The following is a 14805-nucleotide window of genomic DNA, read 5'->3' on the forward strand; positions in this document are numbered from 1 at the left end:
TACTCCAATAAAAATTAATAAAAAATGGTATTTCTTTCCATTTATTTAGGTCTTCTTTAATTTCTTTTAGTACTGTTTTATATAGTCAGTTTGCACATCTTCTGTGAAATTATTCCTAAGTATTTTATGGTTTCAGTGCTTTGGAAGTGGTATTGTATTTAAAATTTATTTTCCAAATGCTTCTTGCTCATATATTAAAATACAGTTGAGTTTTGTATCTTGACAGTGTATTCTGGTAACTTGCTATATTCACTTATTAATTCTAATTAGGGTTTTTATTTTTTATTTTTTTTAGATTCCTTAGGGTTTCTATATAGTTAATCGCGTTTTATATGAATGAGTTATTTTCTTTCCAATCAACATGACTTCATTTCTTTGATTTGCCTTACTACACTGGCTAGGACCTCCAGTATAGTGTAAATAAAAGTTGTGAGAGTGGTTAAGTTTATTTCTAAGTATTTTATTCTTTTTGTATCTATTATAAATGGAATTATTTTCTTAATTTCCTCTTTGGATTATTCATTGATATCGTATAGAAATCCAACTGATTTTTTTTTTTTTTTTGCGGTACGCGGACCTCTCACTGTTGTGGCCTCTCCCGTTGCGGAGCACAGGCTCCGGATGCGCAGGCCCAGCGGCCATGGCTCACGGGCCTAGCCGCTCCGTGGCACGTGGGATCTTCCCAGACCAGGGCACGAACCCGTGTCTCCTGCATTGGCAGGCGGACTCTCAACTACTGCGCCACCAGGGAAGCCCAATACAACTGATTTTTGAATGTTGATATCATATCCTACAATTTGCTGAATTCACTTATTAGCTCTAATAATTTTTTTGTGTGTGTGAATTCTTTAGCACAAAAGAATTATGTAGAATCACGCCATTGGTGAATAGAGATAGTTTTACTACTTTCTGACTTCTTTCCTTTTTTTCCCCCTTGCCTAATTACTCTGGTTAGAACTTGCAATGTACTGTTTCTGTCTTGATCCTGATCTTAGGAAAGTCTTTTACCAGTTGAGTATGATGCTAACTGTGGGTTTTTTAGAAATGCCCCTATCACATCACAGTAGTTCCCTTTTATTCCTGTTTTTTTTAGTGTTTTTATCATGAAATATGTTTGGATTTCGTCAAATGCCGTTTCTGCATTCACTGAGATGATCGTACGGGGTTTCCCCTTCTTCATTCCATTAATGTGATGTATTGCATTGATTGATTTTCATATGTTGAACCATCCTTGCATTCCTGGGATAAATCCTACTTGATCATGGTATATACTCCTTTTAGTATGCTGCTGGAATTGTTTTGTCAGTATTTTGTTGAGTTTTTTTTGTATCTATACCCATAAGGGCTATTGGTCTGTAGCTTTTTTTTTTTTTCTTGTGATGTCCTTATTTTAAAAAAGAGAAATTGAAGCAGAGAAGTCTGTCACTCACAGGTCCTGGAGGAAGTACGTAGCATGCCTTAAGGGACCACATGGGGTGGTTAAGGCAGAGCACAGAGAGAGGGAGAGAGACAGAACCCTGGACTCATGCCTTTAATAGAGTCCGTGTGTGAGTGCTTTGGGGTTCCTGGGCCAGATTGATCAATTCAAACCAAAAGAGGGGTTTTGGTAAGCCCCACAGGGGTCTTTTGTAAGGGGTGCATAAGGTATATAAAGTCTGCAAGGCATGGGAGACCTGTTGATCACAGGGGCTATTGGGGAGGTCATCTCAGGAACTTACACTTGTTTGTGATTGTGGGCTGCTATCTAGTCAGGGCATGCGCTTGCATGAGGGGCTAGTGTCAGTTTAAGTTCCCTGTAGGACACACAGTTAAACAAAATAGATGCCAAGGCAGAATACCATGAAGTAGCTATTTAAACTCTTGACAATGCTTTACCAGCCATGTGGGGGGTCCCTCAGTCCAGTCAGTCGACACATAAAACTAATCATCACACTTTCCAGTGCTACAAATTTATACTGTACTTCTCTAAAATAATTGACCACTTGAAAAACACTTTCACTTATATCATATTTAATCCTTGCAATGTCCCTGAAGGAGAATAGATGCTATTCCCATTTGTTCAAAGAAGTACCTGAGGCTCTCACTGGTAACAGAGGATTTGGTATCCAAACGTGAGATTCTTCTAATCCAAACTCCAGGTCGTATCACTATATCACAGCGATGCTATGGGCTGAATTCCTCAGCAGGTGGCGTTTCCTTTACCTGCTGTGTTTTTCTTTTTGTTCTGTTGATCCTTTAGGGAGAGAAGGAATAAGCATTCATGGAGACCCTACCATGTGGAAACTCTGTTAGGTGTTTTGTGTAAAGTATCTCATTTAATCCTCATTACAGCCCTGTGAGAGACAGAGGAAAGTTAGTTTTACCTGCCCTGGTTAAGTTATGTGGTCAAAGGCACAGAAAAAAGTGATGGAGCAGGAATTTTATCTGATATCAAACACCACGTGTGCACTTCCCTATAGCCAGGGTCATTCGTTTCCTTGCCAGACCTCCTCTGAGCCATGTCAAAGTACTCAAGGTTAGAATAGTGGTCTGTGATTGTAGACAGTTCTACTGTATGGCTCTGACTTCAGCTACCTGCAAAACTGACCCATATCAGGAAGTTCTTGGTTGCTGCCACTTCTCCCTGGCCTCCTGACTCCCCCCTCTTAGTGCTTGTCCTGTAGAGGTATGTCTGTTAGGGTTAGGTCATGACTATCCACAGGCTTCAAATCAGCCAAATTAGCGAAGTCCTCTAGGCTAACATCGTGAGTACTACAGCCTGGATTTCCCCTTTTCTTTTCTGTTTAACTGTTAACTGGTGAGATTTCTTGTCAGTGGGGAAGGGAGAGATAGGGTGGTGAAGGTGAGGAAGATAGAGAAGGGTGGGGCACATCACAAATCCAGCAGCATAGCACAATCAAGCCTCAGTTTCTTGAATCACATGGGCAAAGGCCACTATTCTTATGATCAATATTGTATTCTCCATTTCCTTCCTAGCATATAGATAGCTGCTTTAGGTCATGAAAAAACACATTCCGTGAAATGAAACCTAGTAGATGTTTACTAAGAAACTAAAAATGAAAGACATGCACTATTTGATTCCACTGAAATATCTGGCTGAACTCATAAGAATGGTGATGAGGCCATTCTTGGACACCTGCACTAAAATGAACCGAGAGCAGAATATTAAGGAACAAGGAAGAGGAAGTTTGGCATATGAGTGCAAGAGCTTCTTCAGGCCCAGGGAGTGGAATGAAAACTGGCATGATCATTAGGAGAATGTGAGTCAAACAGAGAATTAGAATGGAATTTTCCAAGAGAATATATTAGGAGAGCAAAAGGCTGATAAACAGCTCTTGCATTTGGAGAAAAACAGGGGGAGTAAATCAGGAATTCAAAAGTAAAGAAAAACCTAATTCAAGTAAGGGAGGAAAAAAACCACTATTCTTTGTAAATAGAAAGGAGACAAATGAAAATAAGATATCAGAAGTCAGCAAGATTTTATGGGAGTCTGAAGTTGATTTAATGGAAGCAAAGCCCATTTCATTGCTGTAGGAAACACCCAGCTGAGTTGCTGATTCACTGTGGACATCTGATCTCTTCAAAGCTGCATTTAGGTGTTTTTGCTCTTGGCTTGTATCTTGTACCCTGCGGGGGTCGGCAGGAAGCCAGCCATGTCCCGGAGTACTGGGTGGTGGGCCAAGATTAGATATCGGAGTTGGTTCTTTATTGCGCTGATTCTTCTTAGAGAAGAACAAAGATTGTGAGAACATGTGTTAGAATTTTTGTTATGAGACATGAATACAAAATATTAAATTGACTCCAACAATTTAAGTCAACTTGAAAACTCCCGGTCTCTTAGGATAAAAAAATATAATCCTATTTAGAAATTCCTGGTGTAATCACAGATGCGGGATTGGCTCTTTTCGCGAAGGCTATTAATTAAAAAGTACATAATCCAAAGTCATTTAAGTAGTAAGATATTATAACAAATTCTTATTTCATTAACTTTTCAAAGTTTGAATAATAACTACATATTCAACACAAGAAATTCACATTTTTCCACTGGCTGCTGAAAAACAGTGGAAATGATTCCAGTTATGGTTGCAGCTCACTGTGGGCTGACTTACCTCTGGAATTATTTATTGGTTCCAGGTGACTTTTACATTGTGGGGTTAGTCATTAGGTTAGAGTTGATGAGAAACAGATACAACTAGAAATGGGGATTCAAATACATGTTGTATTTCTGCTCACAATCAGAGATAAATTCACCGTGGTTTTTCTCTTTATAGGCTCATGCCAAAATCTGGCATCTCTACAATACTTCTTTCCGCCCCACTCAGGGAGGCCAGGTGTCCATTGCCCTGAGCTCCCACTGGATCAGTCCTCGAAGAATGACTGAACATAGCATCAAAGAATGTCAGAAATCTCTTGACTTTGTCCTAGGCTGGTTTGCCAAACCCATATTTATTGATGGGGACTATCCTGAGAGCATGAAGAATAACCTTTCATCTCTTCTGCCTGATTTTACTGAATCTGAGAAAAAGTTCATCAAGGGAACAGCCGACTTTTTTGCTCTTTCCTTTGGACCAACCTTGAGTTTTCAACTGTTGGACCCTCAGATGAAGTTCCGTCAGTTGGAATCTCCCAGCCTAAGGCAACTCCTTTCCTGGATTGACCTTGAGTATAACCACCCTCAAATATTTATTGTGGAAAATGGCTGGTTTGTTTCAGGGACCACCAAGAGAGATGATGCCAAATATATGTATTACCTCAAAAAATTCATAATGGAAACCTTAAAAGGTAGGATTGTGGATAAAATCCTAATTTTCTGCCAGAATCCACTGGAAAAACAATCTTTAAGATGATCTTAATAAACTGTGTGAATTTATAGTTTTTAATCAGAATGTAGAAATTCATTTTGGCAATAGTAGGAATGCATTTATGTAACACCTTTCTCATTTGGGACCTTGAGGAACTTGAATTAATTTTTTAAACTCGTTTCATAAATGAGAAACTGGGTTATAATGTTTAAAATTACTAGACTTTCAGAGTTACTACTCTAGATTTTTTAGATTATATTAAAGATTAAGTAAATCCCAAGATATCTAGATCTCTGTACACATTTTTCAGTTCAGATTGCTTGTACTGAATAAAACACTTTTTATAAAAAGAAGAAAAGGAATATCAATATTTTCTGAAGAAAAGAGTAAGTAGTCCATGCCTTTGAAGACTTAATTCATTTACTGCATCAGGCACAAAGATAGGTGCTTAGGATAGAAAGTAGAACAAGATATCTTGGCCCAAAGAGCACCCACAAGAAATAAGGGAAATTCAGATAAAAACATATTGGAGATAAGCCTATTTGTGAAGACATTTAGTAATATTTGTAGAGTTATCTAGGTTCTCTTAGAGCCTTTCATCAGTGAGAAGGGTCATCAGTTTACCACACAATAAGCATTATACTTAATGAAGTAGTAAAATCCTCAAATGCTCTTGAATCATGAGACGAGTGCCCATCACAGGGTCATGTTGCTCTGTCCTCTTTCCTTTGCAGCCATCAGGCTAGACGGGGTGGATGTCATTGGGTACACCGCGTGGTCCCTCATGGATGGCTTCGAGTGGCACAGAGGCTACAGCATCAGACGTGGACTCTTCTACATTGACTTTCTAAGCCAGGATAAGAAGTTGTTGCCGAAGTCTTCAGCCTTGTTCTACCAGAAGCTGATAGAGAAAAATGGCTTCCCTCCTTTACCTGAAAATCAACCCCTAGAAGGGACATTTCCCTGTGACTTTGCTTGGGGAATTGTTGACAACTACATTCAAGTAAGTCAGCTGACAAAACCAATCCGCAGTCTCACCAAGCCCTATCACTAGTAAGTAGTACTTCCTTATTAGGTTGTCATGGCACATTGTCCATTCCTCAGGCCAAACAGGGTTCCTTAGTGAGCACATTAAAGGCACCATTTGGAATGCTGCACTCTTCTCTCCAAAAATCTTCCTAGCTTCATCTTGCACTTTAAATCAGCTCCAAGGGGAACAGATTAAAAATATATCCATCTTTAAGATCTGATAGGATAGTGAAAGATAAAAGTCTCTTTTAATACCATGGTTTTCAACCCCTTTTAAAGGAGTTGTTGAGTTCTTCCATAAACAAGATATAAAACAGAACTCCACATTATCTGAGATCTTGGTGGAGCTGCTGAGATTGAAGCAGGAGCATTAGGCAGAGCCCTCCTGAGGCGTAACGGGGGAACCCCCAAGCTTGTGGAAATACCTCCAGAAAGAAAAACCCTTGCTCTATGATTCACTGATCGGAATGCCATTTCTAGCAACAGTTTTTGAATTGCAGTGGTAATGAAGTTCTTCAAAATGGTCAACCAATATTTATTGAGCATCTGCTGTGTAGTTAGCCCTCAATATTATTTTTAATTTTTCCAACTTTAAAAGAATCTGTTTTCTAGAGCTTGATTGAATACTTTAGCGAGCACTTATTGGATGCTTAGTGTGTACAAAGCCCTGTGTTAATTGCTGGGGGGAGGGGACTCGGTTGAGGGGAGTACACACTAAGATGAGTAAGATACGACCCCTGCTTTCAAAGGAGTCTATTGAGGGAAAATGATGGGTCGCAAATAGTTTGACGGTGTGAACAGAGCATGGTGGTAAGTGAGCAGGGTGGGGAGGGAGTGGAGGTGTTGCTGAACAGAGTCTGTGTGTGAAAATAGAGACCAAGACGGAGACAAAGTTTGGTATCCACAGACAAGCAAAGGGTTTAGCATGTTGGGTGCTTCTAGCCAATTCACTGGTTCTGCTGGGGAGGAAAAATAACTTTTCCTCTACCCTTCCGAGTTCTTAACTGAGACCCCTGTAATAAGAGATAGATTAACATGAGAAGAACAAACAGAAGTTTATTAGTATGTTTACCTCATGTATACATGGGAGACGCTCTGAGAAAAATGAGTAACTCCCCAAGGTGGCTTAGAGTTCAGGCTTAAATACCATCTTAATAGGAAAAGGGGCAAAGTAAATGCTTTTTAGGAAAGATGAATGGACCCTTAAAAGAATAGATGGGAGCTATGATAGTCTGTGACAAAGTTTGCCTGCATGTGATGTTGGCTTTGAATATCCTCTCCTGTGATAAATCTTCCCTGCTTGGTGAAACTCCCACAAAGGGATTTATGACAATCCTTTTGAGTTCCTTTTGGAGGATCTGTCTGTAGGCAGATAAGAGGAGTTCAGAGAAAGCCTTTCCCTTGCATTTGCTATTTTTCAAGTACCTGCAGCTCAAAATAATCAATATACTGAAGGGGCATTTTTGAGGTGGCATGCCCTGAACTTCTACAATCATATTTTGGGACGGCATATTCTGTTACCTTTCAGTTCGAAAGAGGCATTTGGAAGAATGCTTGGATCTGAGGGAAGGCCTTCTAGTTGAAATGGGTTGCTGTTGTTTTGGTAAATATCAAATTGAAACCTTTGATTTATGGGAGAATAAATCAACACCTGGTGGTGCAGTGGTTAAGACTCCATGCTCCCAATTCAGGGGGCCCAGGTTCAATCCCTGGTCAGGGAACTAGATCCCACATGCATGCCGCAACTAAGAGTTCACCTGCCACAACTAAGATCCCATGCAACCAAATAAATAAATAATTAAGAAAATTTCTTTTTAAATCAACACCATCCTTAGTACTTTTTTTGCCGAGTTGTATTATTCTTACATCTTATTCAGACCTCCAGTTACTTTTAGGGACAGTCTCAACTTCAGTCCCTTCCTTACTTTTAAAAGGCATCCAGTGAGGACACAGGGAGTGGGAAGGGTAAGCTGGGACGAAATGAGAGAGTGGCGTGGACATATATACACTACCAAATATAAAATAGATAGCTAGTGCGAAGCAGTCGCATAGCACAGGGAGATCAGCTCGGTGCTTTGTGACCACCTAGAGGGGTGGGATAGGGAGGGTGAGAGGGAGGGAGACACAAGAGGGAGGGGATATGGGGATATATGTGTATGTATAGCTGATTCACTTTGTGATACAGCAGAAACTAACACACCATTGTAAAGCAATTATACTCCAATAAAGATGTTAAAAAAGGCATCCAAGGATCGCTGTGTTTGCAAGGATATCTGAGCCCAGTATCTTGTCTTCCTGGCTCTGGGTTTTCCTCCCTCCTCCATCTCCCCTTCTCCCTCAGCCCACTGCTATTTGGAACCTCCCCATCCTAATTTCTCCTGCAGTGGGATCCACAGTGGGGGTTCAAGTAGGATCTGAAACGGCAGAGGTAGTGCTAGTGATGGAGGAGGGAAGGAGGAAGGAAGGAAGGGGGGAAGGCCACTCCCTAGTGCATCCTGGTTGGTCCCTGGTCCTTTTTCTACCTCTTGACCTTCTTCTGAGCCCTGCTTCTTGCTGGGCCCTGGGACCCTAGTCACTGAGGGCTCGTGCTCTGTCCCATCTCTGACAGCAGCCCAGCCAGGGCTGGTAATTCCCAGCTTTGTCTTTTGAGGAGAGAAGGCTCCGCCAGCGTTTCTGTGTAGATGGTATGAACTCAGGGAGCAGTGGGGACATTTGTGGGGAGCCCTTTCACTCCTGCTTTGTTCCCATCCAGGGACTGTGTCTGCCTTGGGAACTGGTCAGTGGTGAGAATGTTTTAAGAGTACATCTTACTTCTTCCAGAGAGAAGAAGAACTCTGATCAGAGGTGACAAGTACGGCAGGCAGCGAAGAGGTAGGGAGATAGGGAGAGAATTCCTTTTTCTGCTCCCTAGAGGCAGTTGTTTAGACTTTGATTTAATGCCAGCCACCCATCAGCCCTGGAGCTTTGCCCTCGGACTGCACAGCTCAGGGCCCCTGCTACCTTCACCTAGCCGAGACGCCTGGCCCGCTCCCTGCTGACCCAGCCACACACAGACCCTCTGCGGACCGCGGCTCCTCTAGAAGCTCTCTAGTGGGAAAAGGCTGCAACTGCTCTTTTATTCTTTCTGCTTTTCACCTGGAGCGTTTGTACGTGGCGGCTCTCTTCCCAAGCTAATAACTTCCTAACTGACAAAGTAAAAACAAGTTTTTTGTTAGGACAGTTCTGATGAGTGTATGGGTAAGTTTTAATTTACAAGCAGGTCTCTATACTTTTAATGCATTAGAAGTGAATTGCATTTTTATTTTATTTTACTTTATTTTTTTTGTCGTTCAATCGATATTTATTAAGTACCTACCACTATGCTCAGACCAGGGAATAGTGAGACAAATACACTTAGGTGCCTACCTCTGTTCAAATACACAGGCTGGTAAGAAAAACAGCAAGACCCATCATGGTGTTTTTAGCTGGCAATACTTTTTTTTTTTTAAACATCTTTATTGGAGTATAATTGCTTTACAATGGTGTGTTAGTTTCTGCTTTATAACAAAGTGAATCAGCTATACATATACATATGTTCCCATATCTCTTCCCTCTTGTGTCTCCCTCCCTCCCTCCCTATCCCACCCCTCTAGGTGGTCACAAAGCACCGAGCTGATCTCCCTGTGCTATGTGGCTGCTTCCCACTAGCTATCTATTTTACGTTTGGTAGTGTATATATGTCCATGCCACTCTCTCACTTCGTCCCAGCTTACCCTTCCCCCTCCCCGTATCCTCAAGTCCATTCTCTACATATAACTGAATCTCAAACCATTGAAATTTATCTTTTTACTCCTGGCTAGTGTTTCAAACTCCCAGTATGAATGAGGCATGCATTTCACCTGAAAAGCTTTAAAAATAACATCTCATTAACACCACCTGTCTGAAGTCTGATCTTAGGCTTGTTCACATGGATTGTTACTGTCCTTGGGCCTAATTTCCCAGCCAAGAGGTTTGTTTTCCCATAACCATTAATGCTCATAGCTCATAAATACAAAACCTGCTATGTACTGGGGACGTAGAGCTTTTTTAACATTGGCCACTGTTAGGGAAACATTTCTTCCGTAATATACTGAACACACATATTATAACCTTCTGAAAGTTTCAACTTTATTTTTTCTTTTTTTTAATTAAGAAATAAGTCAATACATCAGTGGAGATTATATAGAATTTTGCCTAAGCACCCATTTATAAATGTCCTGTTTTTAAGAAATAGGGTATAAATAGAAATTATACCCTAGTCTCTCATGTTTGTTTTCAGATGGACTGAATAAAAGCTGTAGTTCTGGAGCAATTATGGTAGAAAAGTTACGAATTTTGTAAACTCAGAGCTCTGTAAAAATAATCCAAATAATTCCTTCAAGCTATGAACACTTTCACTTCTAAAGAGTATGCAAATATTTTCTCTTGCAAAGCTGAGGAAACATGATTTGTGGGTGCATCACAGTGGAAAAATACTTCTGACAGCATTCCCACAGCATTAGAGGAAATGCATGTGTGGGTGATCTACAAGGGACAATTCTCCAGAAAAAGCAATTTCCCTCTGACACACTGTATTTTATTACTTTCCTTTATAAGCACAGCACTGACCCGTCTAGAGAAACAGAAGCTCATTTGCAACAGGCCTGAAAAATGCAAGGAAACCTCTGCTAGAGATTCAAAACCAGAGTTTGACCCCAGCTTTTATATGGAGGGTCACACTGAGGAACCAATTCTAACAGGATTATTTCTGAGGAGAAAACTGGCTTTGGTGGCGGGTCCTCGGGATGAACTTTCAGTTTCCATTCCTGCCATGGTTGGCATGTGGAGGAAGGATTTTGTGATTTTAATTTTGTAATTTGTCCACTTTCCTAAATACATGTTTTCATTTTGAAGGCTTGTAAATCAGAGATTGAGAACCATTATCGTCATGATCGTCACAGAAAAATAATTTAGAAATTTTTAAAAAGCTATGTTAAAATATCCCATTATGGGTGGATGACAGAATTGTTTTCCACATTCCCTATCACTTTCTACCATCAGTCAGAATGAGTTTGCTAAATTCTGTTATGGACTCTAATGCCAATAAAGGGCAACCGTTATGCTTATTTTCCATGTCCTTCACCTAGAGCAAACCTCCATTTAGAACGTGATTTTAAGAAGCGCAATTTAATCTTAAATATCGTTGCATTTTCTGACTCTCACTCAGGTTTTAAGCTTTATCATTTTTTTGTCGTTTTTTTTTTTAATTTGAAAGCCTCGTATCATTAGTGATTTCTTACACTAAAAGAAAAACGTCCAAAATACTCTGCTTGCTTAATGCAGACCAGAGGTGTGTGAGGATTATTAATGTTTGTCATCTGAAGTGACCCCAAAAATTCAGATTTTTTTTAACATTAAAGTAACAGTTCCAGAGTTACAGAGAATTATGGGAAAAACAAATGTGCACCCATCAAAGGGAAATATTTTCTTCTCCAAGAACTTCCTCTTTATGAAAAAATAGTTTAAAAATTCAGCTAGAAAGGTTTCTGTTTTTACCTATTTTGCTGTCTGGTTTTGTCAAAAGAACTGCGTTGAACGACTTTCCAGGACGGTCCAGGTGAGGCTAACGGTTACTCTCTTCCTGCCAGGTGGACACCACTCTGTCTCAGTTTACCGACCCCAACGTTTACCTGTGGGATGTCCACCATAGTAAAAGGCTTATTAAGGTGGACGGGGTTGTGACCAAGAAGAGGAAATTCTACTGCGTTGACTTCGCCGCCATCCGGCCCCAGATCGCCTTACTCCGGGAAATGCACGTGTCGCATTTCCACTTCTCCCTGGACTGGGCGCTGATCCTGCCGCTGGGGAACCAGTCCCAGGTCAACCGCACGGTCCTGCGCTACTATCGCTGCATGGCCAGCGAGCTCGTGCGTGCCAACATCACGCCGGTCGTGGCCCTGTGGCGCCCCGCCGCCCCGCACCAGGGGCTGCCGCCACCCCTGGCCCGGCACGGCGCCTGGGAGAACCCTCACACCGCCCTGGCTTTTGCAGAGTACGCCAGCCTGTGCTTTCGAGACCTCGGCCACCACATCAAGTTCTGGATCACGATGAACGAGCCGTCCACGCGGAACATGACGTATATCGCGGGGCACCACCTCCTGAAGGCCCACGCGTTGGCCTGGCGTGTGTACGATGAGAAGTTTAGGCGCTCTCAGAAGGGTAGAATATCCATAGCCCTGCAGGCGGATTGGATAGAACCGGCCTGCCCTCTCTCCCCAAAAGACCAAGAAGTGGCCGAGCGGGTTTTGCAATTTGACATTGGCTGGCTGGCCGAGCCCATTTTCGGCTCCGGGGATTATCCACGCGTGATGAGGGACTGGCTGAACCAGAGAAACAATTTCCTCCTGCCTTATTTCACTGACGAGGAAAAAAAGCTAATCCGGGGTTCCTTTGATTTTTTGGCTTTAAGCCATTACACCACCATCCTTGTAGACTGGGAAAAAGAAGATCCAGTAAAATATAATGATTACCTGGCGGTGCAAGAAATGACTGACATCACCTGGCTCAACTCCCCAAGTCAGGTGGCCGTGGTGCCCTGGGGGTTACGCAAGGTACTGAATTGGCTGAAGTCCAAGTACGGAGACCTCCCCATGTATATAATCTCCAACGGCATCGACGATGATCCACACGCAGCCGAAGACAATCTGAGGGTGTATTACATGAAGAATTACATAAACGAAGCTCTGAAAGGTAAGGAGCCCCCGAAACAGCGGTCTCTTGAGGGTTAAGTCACCTGAGAGCCTGATACCTGATAGAAACTCTCAAACATATACACACACTATCACCTGCAGAGAAAGTGCTATCTATTCCTTGACACACTGAAAAAGTCCAAGTGCTAGCTAGTATTTTCCCCAGGGATAAAGGAGTTTGGCTAAAAGAGGAAGATGGAATATCCCTCGCACCTACTCTGGGTGGAATAAACCCTGGACTATCTTGTCCTCCATATAAGATGGCTTCACAGCAGTCTTGACTGCTTCACGTACTTAAAGATTTAACCCAAGTGCATCCTAGTAGGCTTAATTATGTAAAACCTACTATGTTAAACGTATTTACCTCTTTGTCTTCGGATACAAGAAGCCTTTTCTGATTAAATCTAATTAAATCTGAAGCTTTATTAAATGGTATTGACATTTTTGCTGATGCGCCAGGGCTATGTAAAAGCAAAGTGTTGTGTGCAAAATATTTTCATAACTTTTCTCCTGTCCTTTTGTTTTTCTAGCCTATATATTGGATGGTATCAATCTTTGTGGATACTTTGCTTATTCATTTAATGATCACACAGCTCCGAAGTTTGGCCTGTATCGTTATGCTGCAAATCAGTTTGAGCCCAAACCATCCATGAAACATTACAGGAAAATTATTGAGAACAATGGCTTCCCAGGTCCCAAAACTCTGGGAAGATTTTGTCCAGAAGAATTCACCCTGTGTACAGAGTGCAGCTTTTTTCATACCCGAAAGTCTTTACTGGCTTTCATCGCTTTTCTATTTTTTGCTTTTATTATTTCTCTTTCTCTTATTTTTTACTACTCTAAGAGAGGCAGAAGAAGTTACAAATAGTCTTGATATTTTTCTTATTCATTTATTTGAAATAATTGTACACACACAGCAGCTGTTAACCATTTGTACTTCTCAGTGTTGAAACTGTAGATTTTATATATCTGACTTCTAGAAGACCTTTTTGTAGCATTTGACAGAGCTTTTGAAATGAGCATAAGTGATTGTAAAATATTGAATAATGTGAATAGTGCCTGGATTTGTTCTTTTTGGCAGGGGGGTGTTAAAAAAAATACTGACAGGGGCTGTCATTTCTGCAGCACATTCTATAACAAAAGCATGAGAAATGGGAACCATTCTGTAACATTTTTACAGAAATTGAATGACAAAATTAAGAATATTTTTTGTCTGTGCCCATTGCTATATGCAGTGTTTATCTTGAAGTCATATTGCAAGTATTGGAATCAAAAGTTAAGTCCCAAGTAACCATATCTTAACTGCCATGATATGCCTAATGGTCTCTGCTGAGCCAAGTTTCCCTTGAAAAAGAAGATGGCAGAATATAGAACAGATGACAAAGGGCCCTCGGCTGGAATGTTCCTTTTAAAGCAGTGTTTCTATCAAATACTGTTATATTAATTTACATATCTGGTTAATGATAGGCTTAGCAGAACAAATGACAGAACTCTATATTTTATGTAAGTATAAAATATATTTTTTTATATTTCGAGGCACTCTCTAAGCCCCAGGTCCTTGAGGGCTTTGTGTCCCTGTCGAGGGCCTGCACACATGGACTTTCACTAAATGTGTGCAGAAAAATATGCATGAATTATGCAATATTAGGCCCTTAAAGAAGCATAAACCGACTGTGAAGTGCATTATACTGCAGTGGCTGGAGGGGGAAGAAAGGAGGAGAAAGTACTTGTTATGAGCAACATCGTGATTAATTTTATTATAAACTCTTTTATTTAGAGCAGACCTTGGAATGAATGAGGTGACCTTTTCTGAGAGAATAAGAACGAAATAATAACTTATTTTATGAGTGACTCCACTTTCTGTTCTTTAGAATATGCCAAAATTTCTTTGAATTGAGTCTTAAAAATTCTTAGTAGGTTCAAAAGTATTTGGTCTAATAACGCTGGAAGATTTGTTTCTGTAATTGCTGAGGTCCATTTTATATTTTTGCTGCTACTTCTGTGGAGCTAACTTTGAATGAGTTTTGCTTCGAACTTTTATACAGAAACATGCTATGGATTTTTAGAAAGGGCTAATTAGGTCTTATCCTTTAAAGCCCCTTAAATAAGTCTTGCTGATTTTCAGACAGGGAAGTCTGTTGCACTGGAGTTGGGGATTATCCTAATGTTTGTTTTATAGATAAGCCAAAATTATATCAGGCAAGATAAATCAATATCATGTCTGGCAT

The 14805-nt window shown here is 40.9% G+C and overlaps 1 protein-coding gene across 1 annotated transcript in view; it reads left to right on the plus strand.

Moving 5' to 3' along the window:
* Window positions 1-13445, plus strand: part of KL (klotho) — a 36744-nt gene extending 23299 nt beyond the window's left edge. The window contains exons 2-5 of the mRNA XM_065896212.1: window positions 4272-4782; window positions 5537-5805; window positions 11477-12578; window positions 13108-13445. Coding sequence (XP_065752284.1) covers window positions 4272-4782; window positions 5537-5805; window positions 11477-12578; window positions 13108-13445 — 2220 coding nt within the window. The remainder of the gene's footprint in view (window positions 1-4271; window positions 4783-5536; window positions 5806-11476; window positions 12579-13107) is intronic.
* The last annotated feature ends 1360 nt before the right edge of the window (window positions 13446-14805 follow it).

The sequence above is a fragment of the Phocoena phocoena genome, chromosome 18 (genome assembly GCF_963924675.1).
Source record: "Phocoena phocoena chromosome 18, mPhoPho1.1, whole genome shotgun sequence".
In the NCBI taxonomy this organism is placed as follows: Eukaryota; Metazoa; Chordata; class Mammalia; order Artiodactyla; family Phocoenidae; genus Phocoena; species Phocoena phocoena.